Genomic DNA, 19,527 nt, shown 5'->3' with positions numbered 1-19,527 from the left:
GACAGAATTAAAAGGAATATATTTGATAGAAAACAAAGCATAAAGTTGGCAATAAATGCTCTTCAATTAATTTCAGTGGAAAAGAATTCTAAGCTAAAATTCGAGAATGATATTATACCATTTCCATATACAAATAACCAAGTAAAAATAAAAAAAAATATTTATGGATTCTAATAATATAAATAAGCTGTTTGCTATGTGTACTTTTAAAGATATAAGCTATTTGGAATACAATGGAGTCTTTCATATCATATTAACCATTTACTTAATAAAATATCTTTTAAAAATCTAAGATGTTAAGACTTTAATGATCATTCTATCATCTAACCACCACAAAAAATATAGATAACGGGCAATGATAATACATTATCAAGTCTAGCATGACTGATCAATGATTACTAATTTAAGATGATAGTTCTATTATATAGTGAGCAAAATAAAGACTTTCTATACACACACACACACACACACAAGCACACACAGGCACATGCTTTTCAAATTTCTTAGAGAATGTAGATGTCCTCCCCCTGCCCCCAAGACAGACTATATGGATCAGGAAAAAGGTTGGACTAAAACACAAACATGAAATATGGGAATTGCTAAAGTGTTAGGTTAGAAGGAGCTTCATATATAATTAAAAACATATGAATAGAAAGTTAAATACTGTCCCAAAATATAAGAAATAATTCCTTACAAGGGACACACAGCTTGATTTTTGTAAATTTTAGTAAAATGTGAAATGGCAATGACAATGTCAGAACAAAACAAAAACAAAAAACAAAAGGGGGTTTTGGGGGGAAAAGGCAAAGTGACATCTTCCACTTCTTTTCAAGTGCATCTAAAAAACACAAATGGAAGCCACACGCCTCCAAGTGCAGTTGTCTGATGGTTGCTTGTGGTTTTCGCTGACATTTTTTTCTCACTGAGTAATGCAGAATTACAACATGCATGCCGCTTTAGTTCTCCAAATTCCTAAGGGAATTATATCTCCTTCATGCTCACATGCAACTCCAAAGGGGAGTTATGAGGAAGGCTTTTAAAGTCTAAAAATTTTATGCAAAAGAAATGTCCTTGGTAGGGAAGAGGTAACTTTCACTTAATAAAATGCTTCCATGATTTCATTATCCTCTATTGAATATACTGATGAGTAATTTGGGGTGAAGAAACAGGTCGAAGTGTTTTTCTAAAGCATATGAGGTGGTATCAATATAAATAAACTATGAAATGAAAGGAAACAAAGGTATCCAAATACCCCAAACCCTGTGGGAGTGAGATATTAACATTGATAAAGCTCAGTAAATTCTCAGAGCTTAGAAACCTTAGAGACCGGTGTTAAATGATATTACTGACTGGGGCATTTAGAATTATGAGAAGCTCATAGCTTTCTTTCTTCCTTGGCTCTCATTTTTTTTTTCTCTCTCACAGATATCTGGTTTTTTAATTGTTGACACTATTACAGATGTCTCCCATTTTTGCCTCCTTTGCTGACCTCCACCCAGCACCCACCACCCCTCCCCTGGCCTTCACCACACTCTTGTCTGTGTCCATGCGCTGTGTATGTATGTTCTCTGGCTAATCCCTTCACCTCCTTTCACCCAGTCCTCCCCACCCACCTCCCCTCTGACATCTGTCGTCTGTTCCATGTATCCATGCCTCTGGTTCCTCAGCTTTCTTTTCCTTAAGGTCTTGTATCTACCATAACTCACAACTCAGTAGCATTTGTTGAACTTCTACTATGTACAAGGAATTATGTCAAGTGTTGCAGGAGATCCTAAAGATGAAAGAAAACATAGATCTCACTCTTGAAGATCATAGCTAGTAATAAAGAGAGAAAACACATGTATAAATAGCCGTGATACAACAGCAAGAGGAAAAGGGGAGGAGGGAGTATTACTTCCTGAGCGTGTGTCATGTACTAGGCACAAGTTAGAAGTGATCCATGTGTTATCTTAGTTTTACCCTCAAACCATCTGCTGAGATAAGACATTATCTCTGCTTTACAGAGAGGAAAATGAGTCTCAGAGAGATTGAGTAAATTGTCTAAGACCACAGAACTTGTTAGTGGAAGAGCTAGGATTTGAATTATGATCTGCCTGCCTTCGCTGTGTATGTCCCGCGATTGTAAGTGTAAAGTAATATAAGAAGCTGTACAGATGAAGTGCTGCGGGGATTCAGCAAAAGGGAGACACCATATTCAGCTAGGGGAAGATAAAGACACCCTGATGGAAGGAGCGGCAGGTAAATGTGAGAGGTGATCATATTTGGATGAGTGGAAACTGAGTGTACCTGGGGGCTGTGAGGGAAGCAGTTCTGGAGAAAAGATTATTTTCTAAGAAAAGATAAGTGAAGAAAAACAGTTTTAAAGGGGGAAAAGTAAATGGTTTGATTTAGTTTGGATGAAGCGGTGTCCAGAAAGAGCACTAATGAAAAATTAGCAGATTGGGTTGAAAACAGGCCAAAACAAAAGATGGGAATGTCAGACAAGGAACTAGATGCTATTCCACTCTCAATGGTAATTACACTGAGGCTCAAGGTTTTGGGTGAGAAGAATGACATAATCAGAAGCGTGACAGAAAACCTCTATCTGGCAGAGATGTGTAGGATGACATTGGTCGGTGCTACACTTAATCTCAACTCCCAATGTCGTCACTGCAGAGACAGGAGAAAGTTCAATGCTCACTTTCCTGACTCACTCCCCCAGCAGTGACTGGCCAGGAGCAGGTGTGTCTTCACAGCCACAGAATGGCAGCGGGAAGTCGGGGCCCAAACAATGGGCATGTCATTCCTGTCCCATGGGCATGTCATTCCTGCCCCGTGGGCAGTGAGCCCGCGGATGTGATTCCTCCCTGAGCCACTGGCAAGGCTGCCCAGAGCATTAGCACCAGGGCCCTTAACGCCTGGTAGCAGAGAGAAAGGGGAAAGGAAGATGCGGGATGGAGAGAGGAACCTAGAAAGGGGATGTCAGAGCGGCAGCCAGGAAAGGGCTCAGTTACCAGGACAGGGGAGCCTGGGTCGCGGCGGAAACCCAGTTATTAGAAACACGGCCTGGCGCGGGGCCACGCTCACAGCAGCACGGCCACCTGCCCGTCGGAAGAAGGCCTCCCTGCATGCCTCAGGCCCGGGGCCGAGTGAACTGGGGGTTTCCCAGGCGGGCGGGCGCCGGGCAGGACTTGCAGGGGCGGTGAAAGTCATCCTCAGATGGTGGGGGTGACAACTGACAGGGCTCCACATTCTACCTGGCTGTTAATATTAAAAGAACTCAGAAGAACAGAGGGTGAGTCTGCCTTGTGCACCACAGTTCCACAGCCTTATCACTGTGCCTAGTACAGAGCAGGAGCTAAATAAATACTTGAGTAATTGAGTTGAATTATGTTCATATGAATCAATGAAGAAATATCAGGCTGACTTATTTCAATAGATGAATTCTGCCCCACCCCAAATAATTATTACCTCTAGTTTATAAATGCTCATCTGTCTTTTTTTCTGGTTTCCTTTCCTTCTTTCTTCCCTTACTTACACTGTTTTCACTGTTTTTATTTTTAACCCAGCCATTTTTTCAAGTGTCTGTGACATTATTTACTCTATCCCACCCCGTTTTTCCCTAAGAATTTGATTTCCTTTGTTTCAGTGGATCCGCAGCAACATCCTCTCCATTCATTTCCCAGCCTCTCTCCCCATCTTAACCACAGCTGCTAGAATTACCTTTTGTCTTTCTAATACCCTTTCACCATCTCATTTCCCTTGTCAGGAATCATTTTCTCACCCATTTAGGTAAATGGAAAGACTCACCTCCCTTCCCCAAGGCCTATTTTTGTATTTAATTTCATGCTATCACTGCAATGTGTTTCACTGCCATTTAGCTTTCCTGTCTTCGCAATGGTTTAAAAATCTAATTTAAATCCATCTAAGCTGTCTTTAATTTTAGGAAGGTGATCAGAGGAACTCCCTTCTGCTGATATAATAGACATGTTTCCTTTTTACTATTGGTCTGCAGAATAAAACCTTCTTAATCTGGAAATCCTTACTAAAGAAGTGTGATATCGAAGAAGAAAAATTGAGTTTTACACTCTCTATGGAAGCGTTTTGCACTGTATAACAAATAATACAGTGAACAGAATGGCGTGAGAATATTCACCTTATACAAGAAAACTCTCACAAACATAAGTATTTGTACATCAATAACAAGTTGCCAATTATAATTCTGCCCAAGTCTTTTCTAAACTTGAAAGTGACAGGGGCACTTACAATGTCCAAAGACTGAGCACCTGAATTAATCTGAAATATAATTATATCACATATACTCATGTGAACAGGGGTTTAAGTTTCTTTTTCCTTAAGTTTCTTTTTCCTAGGCCTTTGCGCCCATACACTCCCCTTGATTCTGGAGAGAGCAATTAAGGAGGTGAGCGGTGGACAATATGGCCAAGAGGCTGACCCAACCAGGAGTCAAGCTATCATCTTATCCAGATGACCAAGCTATCATCTTATCGCCAGATGACCAAGAACAAAAGCTAATGCCTTCGGACCTCAGGGGCTGCACAATAGCTGTATTCTGTTCCCAGCCTCAGTTTACCCTATTTCCCTATATAACCCTATCCTTCAGGCCATTCCTGAAGACAGGTTTTGGATGCTCGTATGCAGTCTGTCTTCTTGGTTGCCTGGCCTTCTCAATAAACGCCTCATATGATTTAACCCTGCCCCTGTTGAATTGGATATAGCAACAGGCAGCCCAAGCCCCACTGGGGTTTCCCAGTAACCAAAGGATGTGCAATTTCTCAAACATTTACAACTCTCTTTTTGGAAGTTAGTAGCTTGGAAATCTTATTGTATCTTCCCAGAGGAGTCATAATACAAATACAGTTTGTTTTCCCAGCCCAACCCACAAAAGTCTATTCCTAATGTACCTAAAAAAAATCTTATTGTACAATAGAATCAGTATTGGAAATACTCCTAATGGAAAAATCCATCGAAAGCTGGAATTTGGGATTTTAGAAATGTAGCTCTCGCAATACTAACCAGTTACTGGGAGTTGGATTTTCAGTGAAGTAGGTGTCTAGCTAAGGGTCATCCCTAGGTGACATGGTTATGACTCAGGGAGCAGGTTTTGAGGACTAGTTAAGGGAACTTACTTGGAGAAAACTTGTTTAGATGGCAAACTTTCTTCTCCCTTTTCCTCCCTTAACTAGTTGCAGATGGGGATGGGTGAGAAGATAAGCAGAAATTTTAAAATGTTTGTGCCCTTCCCTTTCCCCACAGTTAACAAAATGTACTAAAAAGACACAGAGATGAGGGAGAGAGGATCAGCAGGAAAGAAGTGTAGGTAAATCTGTTATATTAAACCATATATATATATATATATATATATATATATATATATATATATTTATATTTATATTTATATTTATATTTATATTTATATTTATATTTATATTTATATATATAAATAAATTATGAAGAGTTTTAGCTCAGAAATCTTATAAAATCAGGGAAACTGAAAAAGTTGAAAATTTAAGAAAAAAGTGGATACCTTTTTAAGTCACCAAAAAGATGATGAAAAAAAGGGAAGACATGTCCCAAATTTTAAGTTCCTGTTATTATATACACTGTATTTGAATAAAATCACTTTTAGTCACCCAAATAACAAAGACATTTTAAGAGAAATTTGATCAAATAAAAGAAATGTTTCAACCATTTAAGAGCCCATTAAAATTTCCTAATTTGGGTTTTAAATGTACATTGTTTGCTTTTTCACTGTACGTACCTTATAGATCTATGTGAAACAAATTTAGTGTATAGTTTATAAAAATCTACCCAAGGAAAAAGTGGGCTCATGGTAACATGGTACTATAAGATATAGCTGTATAAAATACTATAACTGCTGTATATATTGATAATCACACCTACTATATAGGTCATTTCTAAATATATCTTTAGTTAGATAAAAATTGTTTGTGGAGCTAAAATCCTATGTAAGGTCCACTTTTTGTAGAAAGAGAGAAAGAGAGAGAGAGAGAGAGAGGGAGGGAGGGAGGGAGGGAGGGAGGGAGGGAGGGAGGGAGGGAGGGAGGGAGGGAGGGAGGAGAAAGAAAGAAGAAAGAAAGAAAGAAAGAAAGAAAGAAAGAAAGAAAGAAAGAAAGAAAGAAAGAAAGAAAGAAAGAAAGAAAGAAAGAAAGAAAGAAAGAAAGAAAGAAAGAGAATCTCAAGAGTAGATTATGGGCTGGAAAAATAATACATTAAAATAGGTAACAGAGAAAATAAAAAATATAGTTGGAAAGGAGCTTATATATAAAAATTAATGTATAAATAAAAATCTCAGAGCAAAGTTGATTAAGTACCAAATGAAAAACTTCTTAATATTTAATTTAAAACCCCAAATTGGAAGGTTTTTTTTGAAAATATTATGATGATAATGCAGACGTAAGAGGTAGGTCAGAGTTCTCCTTGGGGACAGAGCAACAAAACTGTTTGTCTACTTTTCGTTCCTTAGCCAATGTGAGGGCACTTCTTGGCTCTGCATTTCCTCTTGTCCCTATTGTTCCTGATTCTCCTGCTTTCCTTTGGCTGTGACACGAGGAAGACATTTGGAACTAAGTTTTCATGTGATTAGAGTGTCCACCAAGGGCAAACTGGTTGCCAAAATTAAGGAAAACCAGAGCACATCATCATTTGAAAATGCCAGTCCTATCCCCCTTGAAAGTTTCCAAAATTTTCAAGTGTAGGCAGTTACATAGACCTTACTTTTCTGAAGAGCCATAATAAATATAAGACCTGATGTAAAGGTATGCTGAAATGCCATAATACACTTTTTTCTAAAAAATGTTTGTTTATAGTCATTTTCATGGAGGAAATAGAACTAATTTTTTTTAATTCTCACCCGAGGATATGTTTTTATTGATTTTTAGAGAGCGAGAAAGGAAAGGAGAAGGGGGAGAAAAACATTGATCGGTTGCCTCCTGGGGATAGAACCCACAACCTAGGGATGTGCCCTGACTGAGAATCAAACCTGCAACCTTTTGGTGCACGGGTTGGTGCTCCAACCAACTGAGCCACTTGGTCAGGGCCCATAATACACTTTTAAATCTTAGCTACAGTGATCCAGAATGTTCCTAGTTCTGTCCATCCTTGGCCTCCTGCGCTGCTGGTTCACCCATCATCTTTCTTCTGCTCATTAACTGTAGCTGTGCTCTCATGATTTATTATGACCTTGTTCTTTTTATAGTTATTCCTTTTAACATCTCATTAACTAATATGATTTTTTAAAAATGTATCTTTATTGTTGAAAGTATTACAGATGTCCCTCTTTTCCCCCCATTGACCCCCTCCACTCCATACCTGCCCCCCAGGCCTTCACCACACTATTGTCTGTGTCCACGAGTTATACATATACGCATATAAATTCTTTGGTTAATCTCTTCCCGTCTCCCTCCCCCTTCCCTCTGAGATAATGCTGTCTTTCTGTCCAATTTCCAAATCTTTATATCTATATCTCCGTTTTATCGATAGCACACTTGCCCTTAGGTACTGTGGAAGACACCGGTGTTAACCCACAGCACTGCCTTCCTCCAAGACAGATCCCGCAGGTCCCTATGGCTTCCTGCATTCCTCCAGCAGCTGGATTATGCCAGACCTTCTGGGCGCAGGTCAGAAGTGCCAGGGAGTTAACACCCACGCACGACTCTCAACAACGAAGAAAGGTAAATTAGTGGATAAATACATCAATTTCCATGCCCCTTGGTGGGAGAGTCTGAAGTAAGCTCTGCACAGGCTCTCCTAAGTTCTTCAGCAGGACTGAGCCCCAGTCCACAGCAGTAACCTGTTCATTACCACACCTGTCTTCTGGCTTTCAGGCTCTCCCTGGGCTTTCCCACTCCCTCACAACGCTTCCTGGGGTCGTCTCCCAGACAGATTATTTATGTTCAAACCCTTATCTTCAGAACTGCTTTGGGGTAGTGGGAGGTGATGCAGACTAAGACAGAGGTTCTATTAAAACTTAAAATATGTTAAAGATTATAATCCTGTCTTAAAACCCACACTCTAATTTCTTTTATCATCTGTTATCTTACTTCTTTTCTTAAAGAGATATAGATGTCTGAGGGTTTTAGAGACAAACTTGACTCCTGCTCCCAGTTTTATGGTGTCACCCAGGTAAGTCATTTATCTCTTCTGCTTTTATATATGCTATACTTTCCAGGGATGTTGTAAGCATCAAATAAAATAAAACACATTGTACTTTGCCTTCATACCTTTATAATGTGGCAGTTTCAAATTTAGGGAGTAAGCTACAACTTTCCTTGATGAGTGTTTTCCCTCCAATAATTACCTTGAACCAACTAAAAATATAAGAGTGAAAATCATAAATAATGAGAGTATTCTTTGATATGAATATAAATTAATTACATGTCAAATGTTTCCTTATGAGTGTAGTGTGAAAAGGACTGCTCTACTGAAGTATGTGAGGGTTTTGTTTGTTAGACATCTTTAATAGAGAGCTCATAAGAAGTATAAGTAATATGCACTTGGTCTAACATGAAAATTAGCACACAATAGACAGTTTACGATACTGACTAACAAAGATATCATGAAAATCATCTTTATCAAACAATCTAGAACAGAAATGGCATTCAGCATATTGAAGGGAAAGAGATGTAAGGGAAACTCAAGAAACAATTGTTATTTACAGGTATCGTGGTGTTAAGGGTGAAACACTAATAATGGCAGTTCCTCCTCTGCAGCTTCATCTGGACTACAATAAGTATTAATATTAAATCTGTTGTTTTTGCTGACTCTTCAGTTTTGACAACTTCCTCCTTTTGTGCTTTCATCTTTATACATGTCCCCCCCTTCCTAAAATTTCTTCATTTTCTTCAATGTGCTTCAGGGCTCAAAAGATTTTCTGTTGACTATTCACATTTAATTATAAATCGTGTCTTCAGCAGTTGGTTTACATTGAAAATGAAGAACAAAGTCAATATCTGTCTATAATGAATCAAAAGTGGCTGGTAGGATCACAGTCTACATAATCAGAGCCTGTGTGGGTTTACAACAACATTATTCGTACATGATTAATCAGCACCTAATGTGAGCCAGTTCATACCCGCCATCTCCTAAGCATTCTGTCTTACATTAAAGTCCTGTGGCTCTATTTCAGATCAGTTAAGAGTTTTGCTGTATATGATAGTACATTGTTAAATTTGCCATCTGGTCCAACAGCTGACGTGGCTCATACAGCCCTGAAGAGGCCCCAAAGCTTTACTCCTGGGAAATATTTGGTCTACTGTGTGGTGTCATGATCACTGGCTCACAGCTTTTTTATATCCTTTGAAAAGAATTGCAGAAAAACCTCCACACTGGAAAAATCCTAAACTGGACTTAATTTGTTAGAAAAGAGTTCACTTACCCGAGGACCAGGCTGACCCTGAAATTGAAAAAAGAGAAACAGTTATAAATTTGTTTTCTTCAGTGACTACATTCACTACTAAAACTCAAACTAGTTCTGAAAATCTTTCCAAAATTTTTCTGAAGATGACAATCGATACCTAACTACTGGCAAACTTTACTTTGTGGTTTTAAAATCATATTATATCTCAACATTTTTACTCTATGCTATCATCTAAAATCTTGATATTATGGTCTATTGCATGTAACTCCAAAATGACTCAAGGGTTTTAGTATGCTCTAGAAATAAATTGCAGAAAGAGAAGGGAAAGGGACGCCTACCTCACAGGATCATAATGAATGGGTTATTGAAAAAGAGGGTCTGCTAGCACAGACTCTTACTATGAGCTACATATTCAAAGATGGCAGAGTTAAGAAAAGAAGAGGCAGAGATCTTAGTTTTAGAACTCACCAAGTCTTTGAATTTCTCATTGTTGCAATAATATTTTAAGTCCGTTTTAAAAATAAACATCTATCTTACTCTGCATAATCCAATTTAAGAGCATTTTGAAAGGATAGGTTTTGGCTCAATTAAGAGCATCATAACTCCTCATACAGTCAATAGATTATGTAACCTCTGCCCGATCTAATTCATTTGGAATGTCACTTTCTTGTTGTTTAAGCTGATAAAAATTTCAAAGCAGCATAACTGTATATGCTTGTCACTAAGAGAAAAATCACCTGTGAATAAAAGTATTGATTACACATCACCTTCTTAAAATCTCCAGTTGGGTTTTGTGTAAGATGAGATGAAAGAAAAAGTTCACACTGAGTTAAGGAATCTTAAAAAATACATTAATAATGTACAATCTCATTGCATCAGCTATATACCACTGAGCATTATTCAGGAAAGCATGGAGCTAATACAGTTCCCAGAGAAGACTTACCCCCTTTTAGCCCCTCTCCAAGCTTGGAATTTTGGGGGGTATTTGTTCTCTTACTGGGGATAAAACAGATGATTTTCTAAAGCTTTGTCTGAAAATGTGGTTGGCTAGGTTTTGTCTGATCAAACCATGAAGGGGAGCTAAAACAAGCTGCTGTGGAGGCTACTCACTCCACGCCCATGCTCTTTAGTGGTGGAGAGAGAGAACGAGAATAATATTCACTAATTCCTTACCAAGTACCAGGCACTTTTGGGTTTGTTATTCCATTTGTTACTTATAACTGCCCTGCATTTTGCAAATGAGGACACTAAGACTCATAGAAATAAGTGAAAAAATCACACAGCCTATAGGTGGATGCCAAAATTGAAACCAAATCTGATTCTGAAGTTCATGCTTTTTCCACCAGGCATTCTGCCTTTCAGTCTGGAAGTTTAAGAAAAAAAGAGGTAAGCTTGCTCAGATCAACAATGATACCAGAGCACTCTTCCAATGAGTGGAGGCTCCGCATCTCCAACCACTCCTCAGCTACGACAGCATGAATATCTGCTTCCAGATGCAGACCTCCAACCAGCAGGCACCAGCCTGCTAACTGATACATGCACAGGAACCAGGTCAGCAAAGGTTCTTGAGGGGAACAGACAAGCCTAACATCAGCTCTAAACATGGAAAACCTACAAAGGAGGGCTCTCCGCTTACATATAAATATGGATCTTCCCAGATCCATGTAATAGATGAAACTGCAATACATGCTAACTCTCGCCTGCACTCTAGATGTTTTAAGCTTCTAGATGTTTTAAGCTTCTGATCTTTCTGAAATTTCAAACTACTGCAAACTCAGAAATAAGATCATTTATAGAAACTTGGAATATATTACATCTCCTATATGTTTTTGGGAAAACCCAAATGTAGGATTCTCTAAAATCAGAAAGAATTTCTTCAAAAGAATATATTTTAGCATTGTTGCTGAGATTTTTTGGTTGTCCTACAAGTGAGACTTTGTCTATTTTTAACACGTGGCATTTGTGTCATTACACTGAACAAATGATTTTAGCATAATGTGTGCATATATTTATGTTACTATATACAAATATACATTGTTATAGATACTATGTTAGTGATAGTGAGGACAAATAGTAAGTTATGTTAAAATGAAAAAGTTTACTTTTACTTGAGCACTGGAAAGTAGGCAGCACCAGAAATCTCAGATTACCCTAACATGGGATATGAATTTCAGGTGTGTAGGGTGTGCATGTGTGTGTGCATGTGTGTTTGTGTTTGTCTGTAGGGTGGGGAACATGAAAAAGAAGGAAGGAAGTGGGTTAGTACAGAGGCTTCCCAGAAAAACGAGGCATACATGACAAACTTGGTAACTTTCCCAACAGGGGTGGGGAATGTCCAGCCTGTGGGCCATAGACAGCCCTTTGAAATCATCTGGTCTGGCCCTGCCAAGGCCACACCAAAGAGAAGCAGTTCCAGCCATCACTTTAGGGGTGAGTTAATTAAATGTTTGACCAAATATAGCAGCCTAATTTTTAAGTTGGTAATTTTGTATGGCCCTCAAATGATGTTATAAATATCCAAATGGCCCTTGGCAGAAAAAAAGGTTCCCCACTCCTGCACCTAAAACATGGATTACACAATGCAAGCCTTATAAATATTACCCAGGTTTCTAGGACTGCCTACACTCAGTGTGACATAACAAACTGTGTACAAGCAGACACCTAGAATACTTGTCGGAAAACAATCTAGCAGCTGGAATCTTTTTATTTATTGAGTTTAGAGACAGAGGAAGGGGGAAAGGGGGAGGGAGAGAGAAAGAGAGAGAGAGAGAGAGAGAAACACACACATCGATTTGTTGTTCCACTTATTTATGCAGTCATTGGCTGCTTCTTGTATGTGGCCTGACTAGAGATCAAACCTGTAACCTCGGCTTATCAAGGTAATGCTCTAACTAACTGAGCTACCCGACCAGGGCCAGCTGGACTCTTATAATTATTCTAAAAGAGCATCTAAAGGGGGCAGGTGTCTGTGGGAGTGGCAGTGAGAGCTTCCCCACGGAGTACGGAGCATACAGGAGATTAGATAAGAGCCCAAAGTGAAGCCCATCCCAGAAAGACCCTGTGAGTGAAGACACTAGGTGGTAAAGCCTTCTCCACACGCATCACTGAAAGAAATATCTCATAACTTTTCAAGTTGCTTTTGAGTAATTCATTGCGAAATACAAGTATTTTCATTCATTGGTGGATATATTTTTAGTCCACTGTAATTTATAGGTAGTGAACATTACTAATAATCAACTGTGAAAGCAAATTTTTTTTTGGTCTAGAATACTCTTTAAATGAGTAGTTATAAATTATGATGAAAGCTCACAAACTACAACTGAGTTGAATTTTTAAAAATAAAATTCCTGAAAAGGACCTTTTTTTCTCCAAACAAATCAGCAAACTGTTACTATAAATAAAAACCCGAATCGAGTATAATCAAGAGCCATGCCAAGGGAAATAGTTAAATCACAGAAATACTGACGCTTGGAACAAACATACATGTAAAGATGGAGGCTGCCGAGTGCGCCCAGTGGCTGATTTACTGAAATGTCAACAGCTCAGGGCAGTGCCCTCAAGGCAGCCAGGCAGCGGCTAGAAGGAAAAGCGCCAGCGTGAAGGAAAAGAAACAGCAAGAGGCGCTGGCTTTAGGAAGTGGTAATGGGAACAGCGTGGGGGACACGCAGCCAGTAGCTGAGGCCTGGCCCCGAAGTGTTCAAAGCAAGCTGACAGTTCTGCGAGGCAAGGAAACCACGGTGGGCCATGCTGATGAGATGACACATCACTGGAGGGTGTATTGTCGCATTAGGCAATGAAAGAGCAACATCAACCATTCTTTGTTAGGCTGTGATCACAATTCTGCTTCCCAAAAAGCGCTAACACTTCTCTAAATCTACAAAGTCATTTAGGTTTCCGACTGAGGCAATTAGATTCACTACACGATACTTTTTTACGGATGGTAAATCTGTGTCATTCCTTTTCAGATGGGACAAATACTGTTTCCCACGAACACACGCACAGATAGGCACACAAAAGTACAATCTTATTTTGAAATACTGATTAGGAGAATAGACCCACATAAATTCACTGTGATAAATTTTAAATAAAAACGCTTTCATTTACAAAAACTTGAGGGAATATTAGTACTATTCACGCAACATTAAAAGGTGCTACCTCTGCTTCCAGGTAATTAGGAAGAAATCACTTCAATAACCTAGAAACTCTTCATTAGGAAACCCAAGTTTGATGACCGTTTTTATACTCTCGATTCAATTGATTTCATTCTCTTGAATTGAAAGAAAATACTTCAAAACAATAATTTCTCTATTTTGCATTTGGGAGCCCTTACTGCCTAAAAAGATCATTTGAAGGTGATTATTATAACTTCATTATCTCTTGAAAATTCTCAAATTTCAGGTGAAAAAAGCACCTGAAGCAGGCACTCGGGTAAAGCTTTAGAACAGCACAGAGGAAGTCTGAGTGGCCACAGCACTGTCCTGGTGGCAGGAGGCTTGGAGGAGCAATAGGAATCCTATCCTAGAATCATGCCCATGGAATCCCTTAACCTCTCAAGAACGGCAGTTTGGCCTGGAGTCCGTGACGGTAAGTGGAGCAGATGTGTCTACACGTTCAGCAGCAGGGAGCAGGAACCCTGTCCAGCCTCACTGCACCTGGGATTTGTTCACGTTTAACCTCAAAATCCTAGTGCCCGAGTTACAAGGTGCTTCTGAAAAAACTGTTGAATCACTGAAAGGTGAGAATATTTTGACTGGCCCAAAGACGGTTTACAATATTTTTATAGAACCATTAGAAAGTTTACTGTTCTTACATTACAGGGTTATATTTTCAAAATGTAGTTTCTTAATCCAATATTCGAGAAAGGGTTCTCTTAAGTTCTGTTCACTGCAGAATGAATACATTCATGTCAAAGAGAAAGTGTCCCCATTCAGTGGAACATTACTGGGATAATAGAGAGGGAACTGAGGCAGGCAGACTGTAGGGGCATCACAGGATGGATTAGGTCCTGCACACATGGCACAGAACAAAAACCATGAGAGGTCTATCCTGAAAAATTCTCTTCCTAGCTTGATTAAGCTTCTGTATCCAATTAATGTGAGGCTATTACATCAAATTACTTAGATATTTATAAAATGCTACAAAATTTAGCATGGCAATTTAAAGTAGGCTATATATCCAATACAAACAATTCGTTCAACTAATGTAAATTTAGATTAAAAGTCTATACATTTTAAAAATGAATTAATACACAAGTGGTATACTATAGAGAAAAGCAATTGAAGAAGTAAAGCACTAAGGATTATGTGTATTATTTTTAAAATGCTTTGCAAAGATTGCACAATCTCTCAGTGTCTATGCTTCCAAGGACTCTTACATGCTTGACTAAAATAAACATTATTCATAATTTATACTGCCTAGTGTGTTACCCTACAGGATAAATGTTAATAATTCTTACCTTAGCCACAGTCACGTAATATTACTTAGATAAGAGCATTTCAATTTAAGAATTAAAAACACTTAATCCTCAGTGGTTTTAATTCTGGGAAGAAGAAACCATATTTTACACTAGATAAAAATAAAGAGTTATAGTCACAAGCCTGGTGGATATTTCTTTTTTAAAATTTGAGACAGAAAGAAAACAAGAGTAAACATGGAGGTGGTTTTGCTGGGTTCATGTAAAGAAAATAAAAATTGATTCAAAACTTGGAAGATTTCCTCCATGTTTGCTTTCATAAATAAATAACTGTATTTAAAGATTTATTCTTATATTTAACAGGTTAACAAGTTCTTACCATAATAAATTTAAAAAATTATTATATTTACCAACACAGTACCATATTTATCTTTTCTTTATTTTTTTATTCCCTTGCATTTATGTATCATAGCTTTCTAAAATTAAATATATTGGGGTGGCATTGGTTAATAAAATTATATAGGTTTCAAGTGTACAATTCTATAATACATCATCTGTATATTGTGTGTTCACCACCCAAAGTCAAATCTGTTTCCATCGCCATATATTTGACCCCCTTAACCCTTTATGACCCCACCTACTCCCCTCACCTCTAGTAACCACCATACTATTGTCTGTCTGAGTTTTTGTTTGTTTGTTTGTCTTGTTTGTTCATTTGTTGCTTTCAGTTTTATATCCCACACATGATTGAAATCATACAGTTCTTGGCTTTTTCTGTCTGGCTTATTTTGTTTAACATGATATTCTCAAGATGCATCCATCTTGTCACAAATGACAGTGTTTCATCTTTTCTCATGCTTGAGTAAATATTCCATTGTATATATGTAACACATCTATTTTTTTTAGATGTTCTCTTTTTAATGTGTACATAAATCACATAAATTAGAGAAGAATTTAAGAAAAATTTTAAAGAAATAACAATTTTAGATAGGCAGCTGTAAGGAAGATAACAGTTGCACATGCCGAGGCTACATGGTTATTCCACAGGCCCCGACGTGACAACTCAATGCCCTGGTTTATCAAGAACTGTTCTCCAGTACATATTGCACAGCTATAGGTATTGTTTGCTGCTACACTGAGTCCCAGACAGAAGTTTATACAAAATATTCATTATGCTGCAAAGCCACAAAGCCATATGGAGGAACACTAAAGTACTGAAACCTGAGAGCCAAGGCACAGTTCTGAGATTGACCAACAGCCCTGAAAAAAATCGCTATAAACACAATAGAGATGGTCATGAGAAGTGTTCCTACGGAAAGCACATTCTGACCTGCTGTCCAGTGCCATAGAACTGGCCAAATAAGCCACCATCATAAAGGTAAACATCATAAGTATCATATCTTCTTTATCCAATCATCTATTGAAGGACACTTCAGTTGTTTCCATGTCTTGGCCACTGTGAATAATGTTGCAATGAACAAAGGAGTTCATATATCTTTGCAAATAAATGTTTTCAAATTTTTTGGTTACATATCCAGAAGAGGGGTTGCTGGGTCATATGGTAACTCTGGCCTTAAATTTTTGAGGAATTTCCATACTGTTTTCCATAGTGGCTGTACCAGTTTACATTCCCACCAGCACTAGACTGTTGTTTGTTACCATACATAAAAATTTAACCCCAAATAGATCAAAGACCTAAATATAAGACCTGAAACAATAATTATATAGAAGAGAACATAGGTACTAAGCTTATGGATGTTGGTCTTAGAGGGGATTTTCCTAATTTGCTCTCAAAGCCAAGGGAAGTAAAAGCAAAAATAGATGAATGAGACTATATCAAACTGAAAAACTTCTGCACAGCAAAAGAAACTATCAACAAACAAAATGTCAACCGACCAAATGGAAGAAGATATCTGCAAACAACACCTCCAACAAGGGGTTAATATCCAAAATATATAAAGAAGTCCTACAACTCAACAACAACAAAACCCAAACAATCCAATTTTTTAAATGGGCAGAAGACCCAAACAGACACTTCTCTCAAGAAGACATATAAATGGTCAATAGATATATGAAAAGATGGCCAACCTCACTAGCTATGAGGAAAATGCAAGTCAAAACCACAATGAGATACCACCTCACACCTGTTAGAATGGTATAATCAGCAAGACAAGTAATAACAAGTGTTGGAGAGGTTATGGAGAAAAAGGAATCCTTTACTTTCTTATAATTAAATATTCATAATGGAAACAAGAAAAGTAAAGTATTTCATATGTGCATTTTTGTCATTAAAAATTGCACATAGAGAACATAAGAAAAAGACTCTTATTTGTTCATTAATTTAAAATATTAAAATTTATTGGATGTCTAACTTTCTGCTGAGGTTGATTCAGATTTTTGCTATTATAAATAATGTTTACATCTTTCTTTATAAATATTTGTCCATATCCCTGATTATTTCTTCATGATACAATACCGAATGCAGTGTTATTCCAATTATGAACTTTATATATTTTATTTCTTCATATTGTAGTGTACAAAATACAGATTATATATTTTCTAGGATGTAATTTTACATGTGTATACATATGTATTATATTGTGACACATTTGTAAATCTATCTACATGAAGAGAAAAAAGAAAAAAAGAAAAAGAAAACAGGAAAGAAAGGAGAGAAGGAGGGAGGAAGGGAAGGAAAGTATACAAAAATAATGGTTATTTCTGGGTGTTGGAATTATGGGTAATTATTCCTATATTGAGAGTTTTCTATGCTTCTCAAATTTTACTAGTTCCATGACTTGATTATAAAAATATTTATCACATGATACCTAATTCACTGTAGAAAGCTTTTAAACAGAACCTTAACTAAGCTGTTAATTTTTTTCCATACTAGATTCATTCACTCAAAGGTCTAGGTCAATTATTTTTAATTCCATTTTCCAACTTTTTCCTTATTCAGGATGTTTCAAATTACTTGGAATTATTTTGCAAAATTCATAAAGTTATTCTTAAAAATTCAGTAAGTAAGGGTTTTTAAGTTCACTTTTTGTGTATACCCCACACCACTTTTAGTAGATTAAAATTACAGAAAGGGCAAAGAGGTCTAGACTCAAGCATCGATGATAGGAAGTCTTGACTCCACGTAGACTGGGGGTCCCTGCCAGGCAGTTTGTTGGAAACTTTGCTGTTTTGCAAACCAAAATATTTGGGTTTTGAGATTTATCTGTATTATTTCATGGAATCATTTAAGGAATTTATGATTTTGGCTATAAATGTGTATCAAACTCCCAAAACATAACAGAGTAGCCCCCTCTTATTTGCAGGGGATACTTCCAGAGATTCTCCCCTATGCAACCACAGATAGTACAGAATTGTATATAAACTGTGTTCTTCCCTATACATACATACCTATGATAAAGTTCAATTTATAAATAGGGGACAATAAGAGATTAACAGCAACCAATAATAAAATAGAATAGCATGGATGAACCTAGAGGGTATTACACTAAGTGAAATAAGTCAGGCAGAGAAAGACAAATACCATATGATCTCATGTATACATGAAACCTAAAAAGAAATAAATGAGTAAACAAAACAGAAACAGACCCATAGGTATAGAGCACAATCTAACGGCTGCCAAAGGGGAAGAGCAGGGGGATGGGAATCTTCAAAAAGCACCCTAGGATCCCTGATGTAACCCCATAATGCACCAACCCAGCATTAAAAACAACAACACTCAAGCTTTCAGATAATTTCAAAAAAAGAAATTTAAAGGAGAACTGCAAAGAGTCTCTTGCATTTAAGCAATAGGAAGTCAGAATCTTTATTGTAACTGAGCAGCAAGGTTAAGTCAAGAATAAGCACCCGCGACAGCAAACGGGTGTCATCTGAAGCTCCATCTGATTGGTTGGCAATGGCTGCCCAGAATAACCTGTTAAAAGGAGGTTGTGAAGCTCGGTTATAGACTTTGGGAAAGGACATTTGCGTTAACCAACAATGTCTATCGAAGGCACAATGTGGAAAATATGTGTACCAATTTGCCGCTCCTAATAGACAAGTCTGTGAGGGAAAGAAAAGAAATAGGATAGTAACTGAAAGGGATATTAGAGTTGAGGAAAACTTTTTTGTTTCTTTGTTCTTTGCAGTAAGGTGAGAAAAACTGGAAAATGTTTACAAACTGACAGAAAACTGTTTGCTGAGAAAAGTCCTGTAGAGCAAAATCAATATGTAAGAGAACACAAAAGGGAGGAGTGCCACGGCATAGGGTTAGGCGATGGTGCCCCATCTGGTCTGAGAAGAGAAAGACAATGAGGAAATGGGCACATCTGGATGTACAGAGGCAGAAGACAGAAGTACCCCATGACCCAAATCTCCTGGACTCTGAGGCAGAAGTCTGCTGGATGTGGGAAGAGTACAGGTAATTTATTATTTATTCATAAACTAATATTTGTTAAGCACCTCCAGTGTACTAGGCTTTCTTCAGAAACCAAGAATACAGTAAATAAAACAAAGCCTCTGCTATCACTCTTGTTAGGGGAGACAGACTTTAAGAGGATGTTTATAAATAGAGTGGCAGGAGGTTATAACAAATAAGATGAAAAATATATGAGGACAAGAAGGCTGGAGAGCAATTCAGGGGGAGGGTGCTGTCCTATAGGTGGTCGTGGAAGAACTGTCTAAGAGAGGGGAAAGGGACAGCAAGTGGAATGCCCTACCAGGCGGAGAGCGGGTGTTC

The 19,527-nt window shown here is 37.8% G+C and overlaps 1 protein-coding gene across 1 annotated transcript in view; it reads right to left on the bottom strand.

Annotated features, from left to right (window-relative positions):
- COL25A1 (collagen type XXV alpha 1 chain) overlaps positions 1 to 19,527 on the bottom strand; it is a 440,472-nt gene that overhangs the window by 165,200 nt on the left and 255,745 nt on the right. The window contains exon 5 of the mRNA XM_016209473.2: positions 9,398 to 9,415. Within this exon, the coding sequence (XP_016064959.1) occupies positions 9,398 to 9,415 (18 nt within the window). The remainder of the gene's footprint in view (positions 1 to 9,397; positions 9,416 to 19,527) is intronic.

The sequence above is a fragment of the Miniopterus natalensis genome, chromosome 1 (genome assembly GCF_054644295.1).
Source record: "Miniopterus natalensis isolate mMinNat1 chromosome 1, mMinNat1.hap1, whole genome shotgun sequence".
In the NCBI taxonomy this organism is placed as follows: Eukaryota; Metazoa; Chordata; class Mammalia; order Chiroptera; family Miniopteridae; genus Miniopterus; species Miniopterus natalensis.
This window is presented reverse-complemented; position numbering and strand designations above follow the sequence as displayed.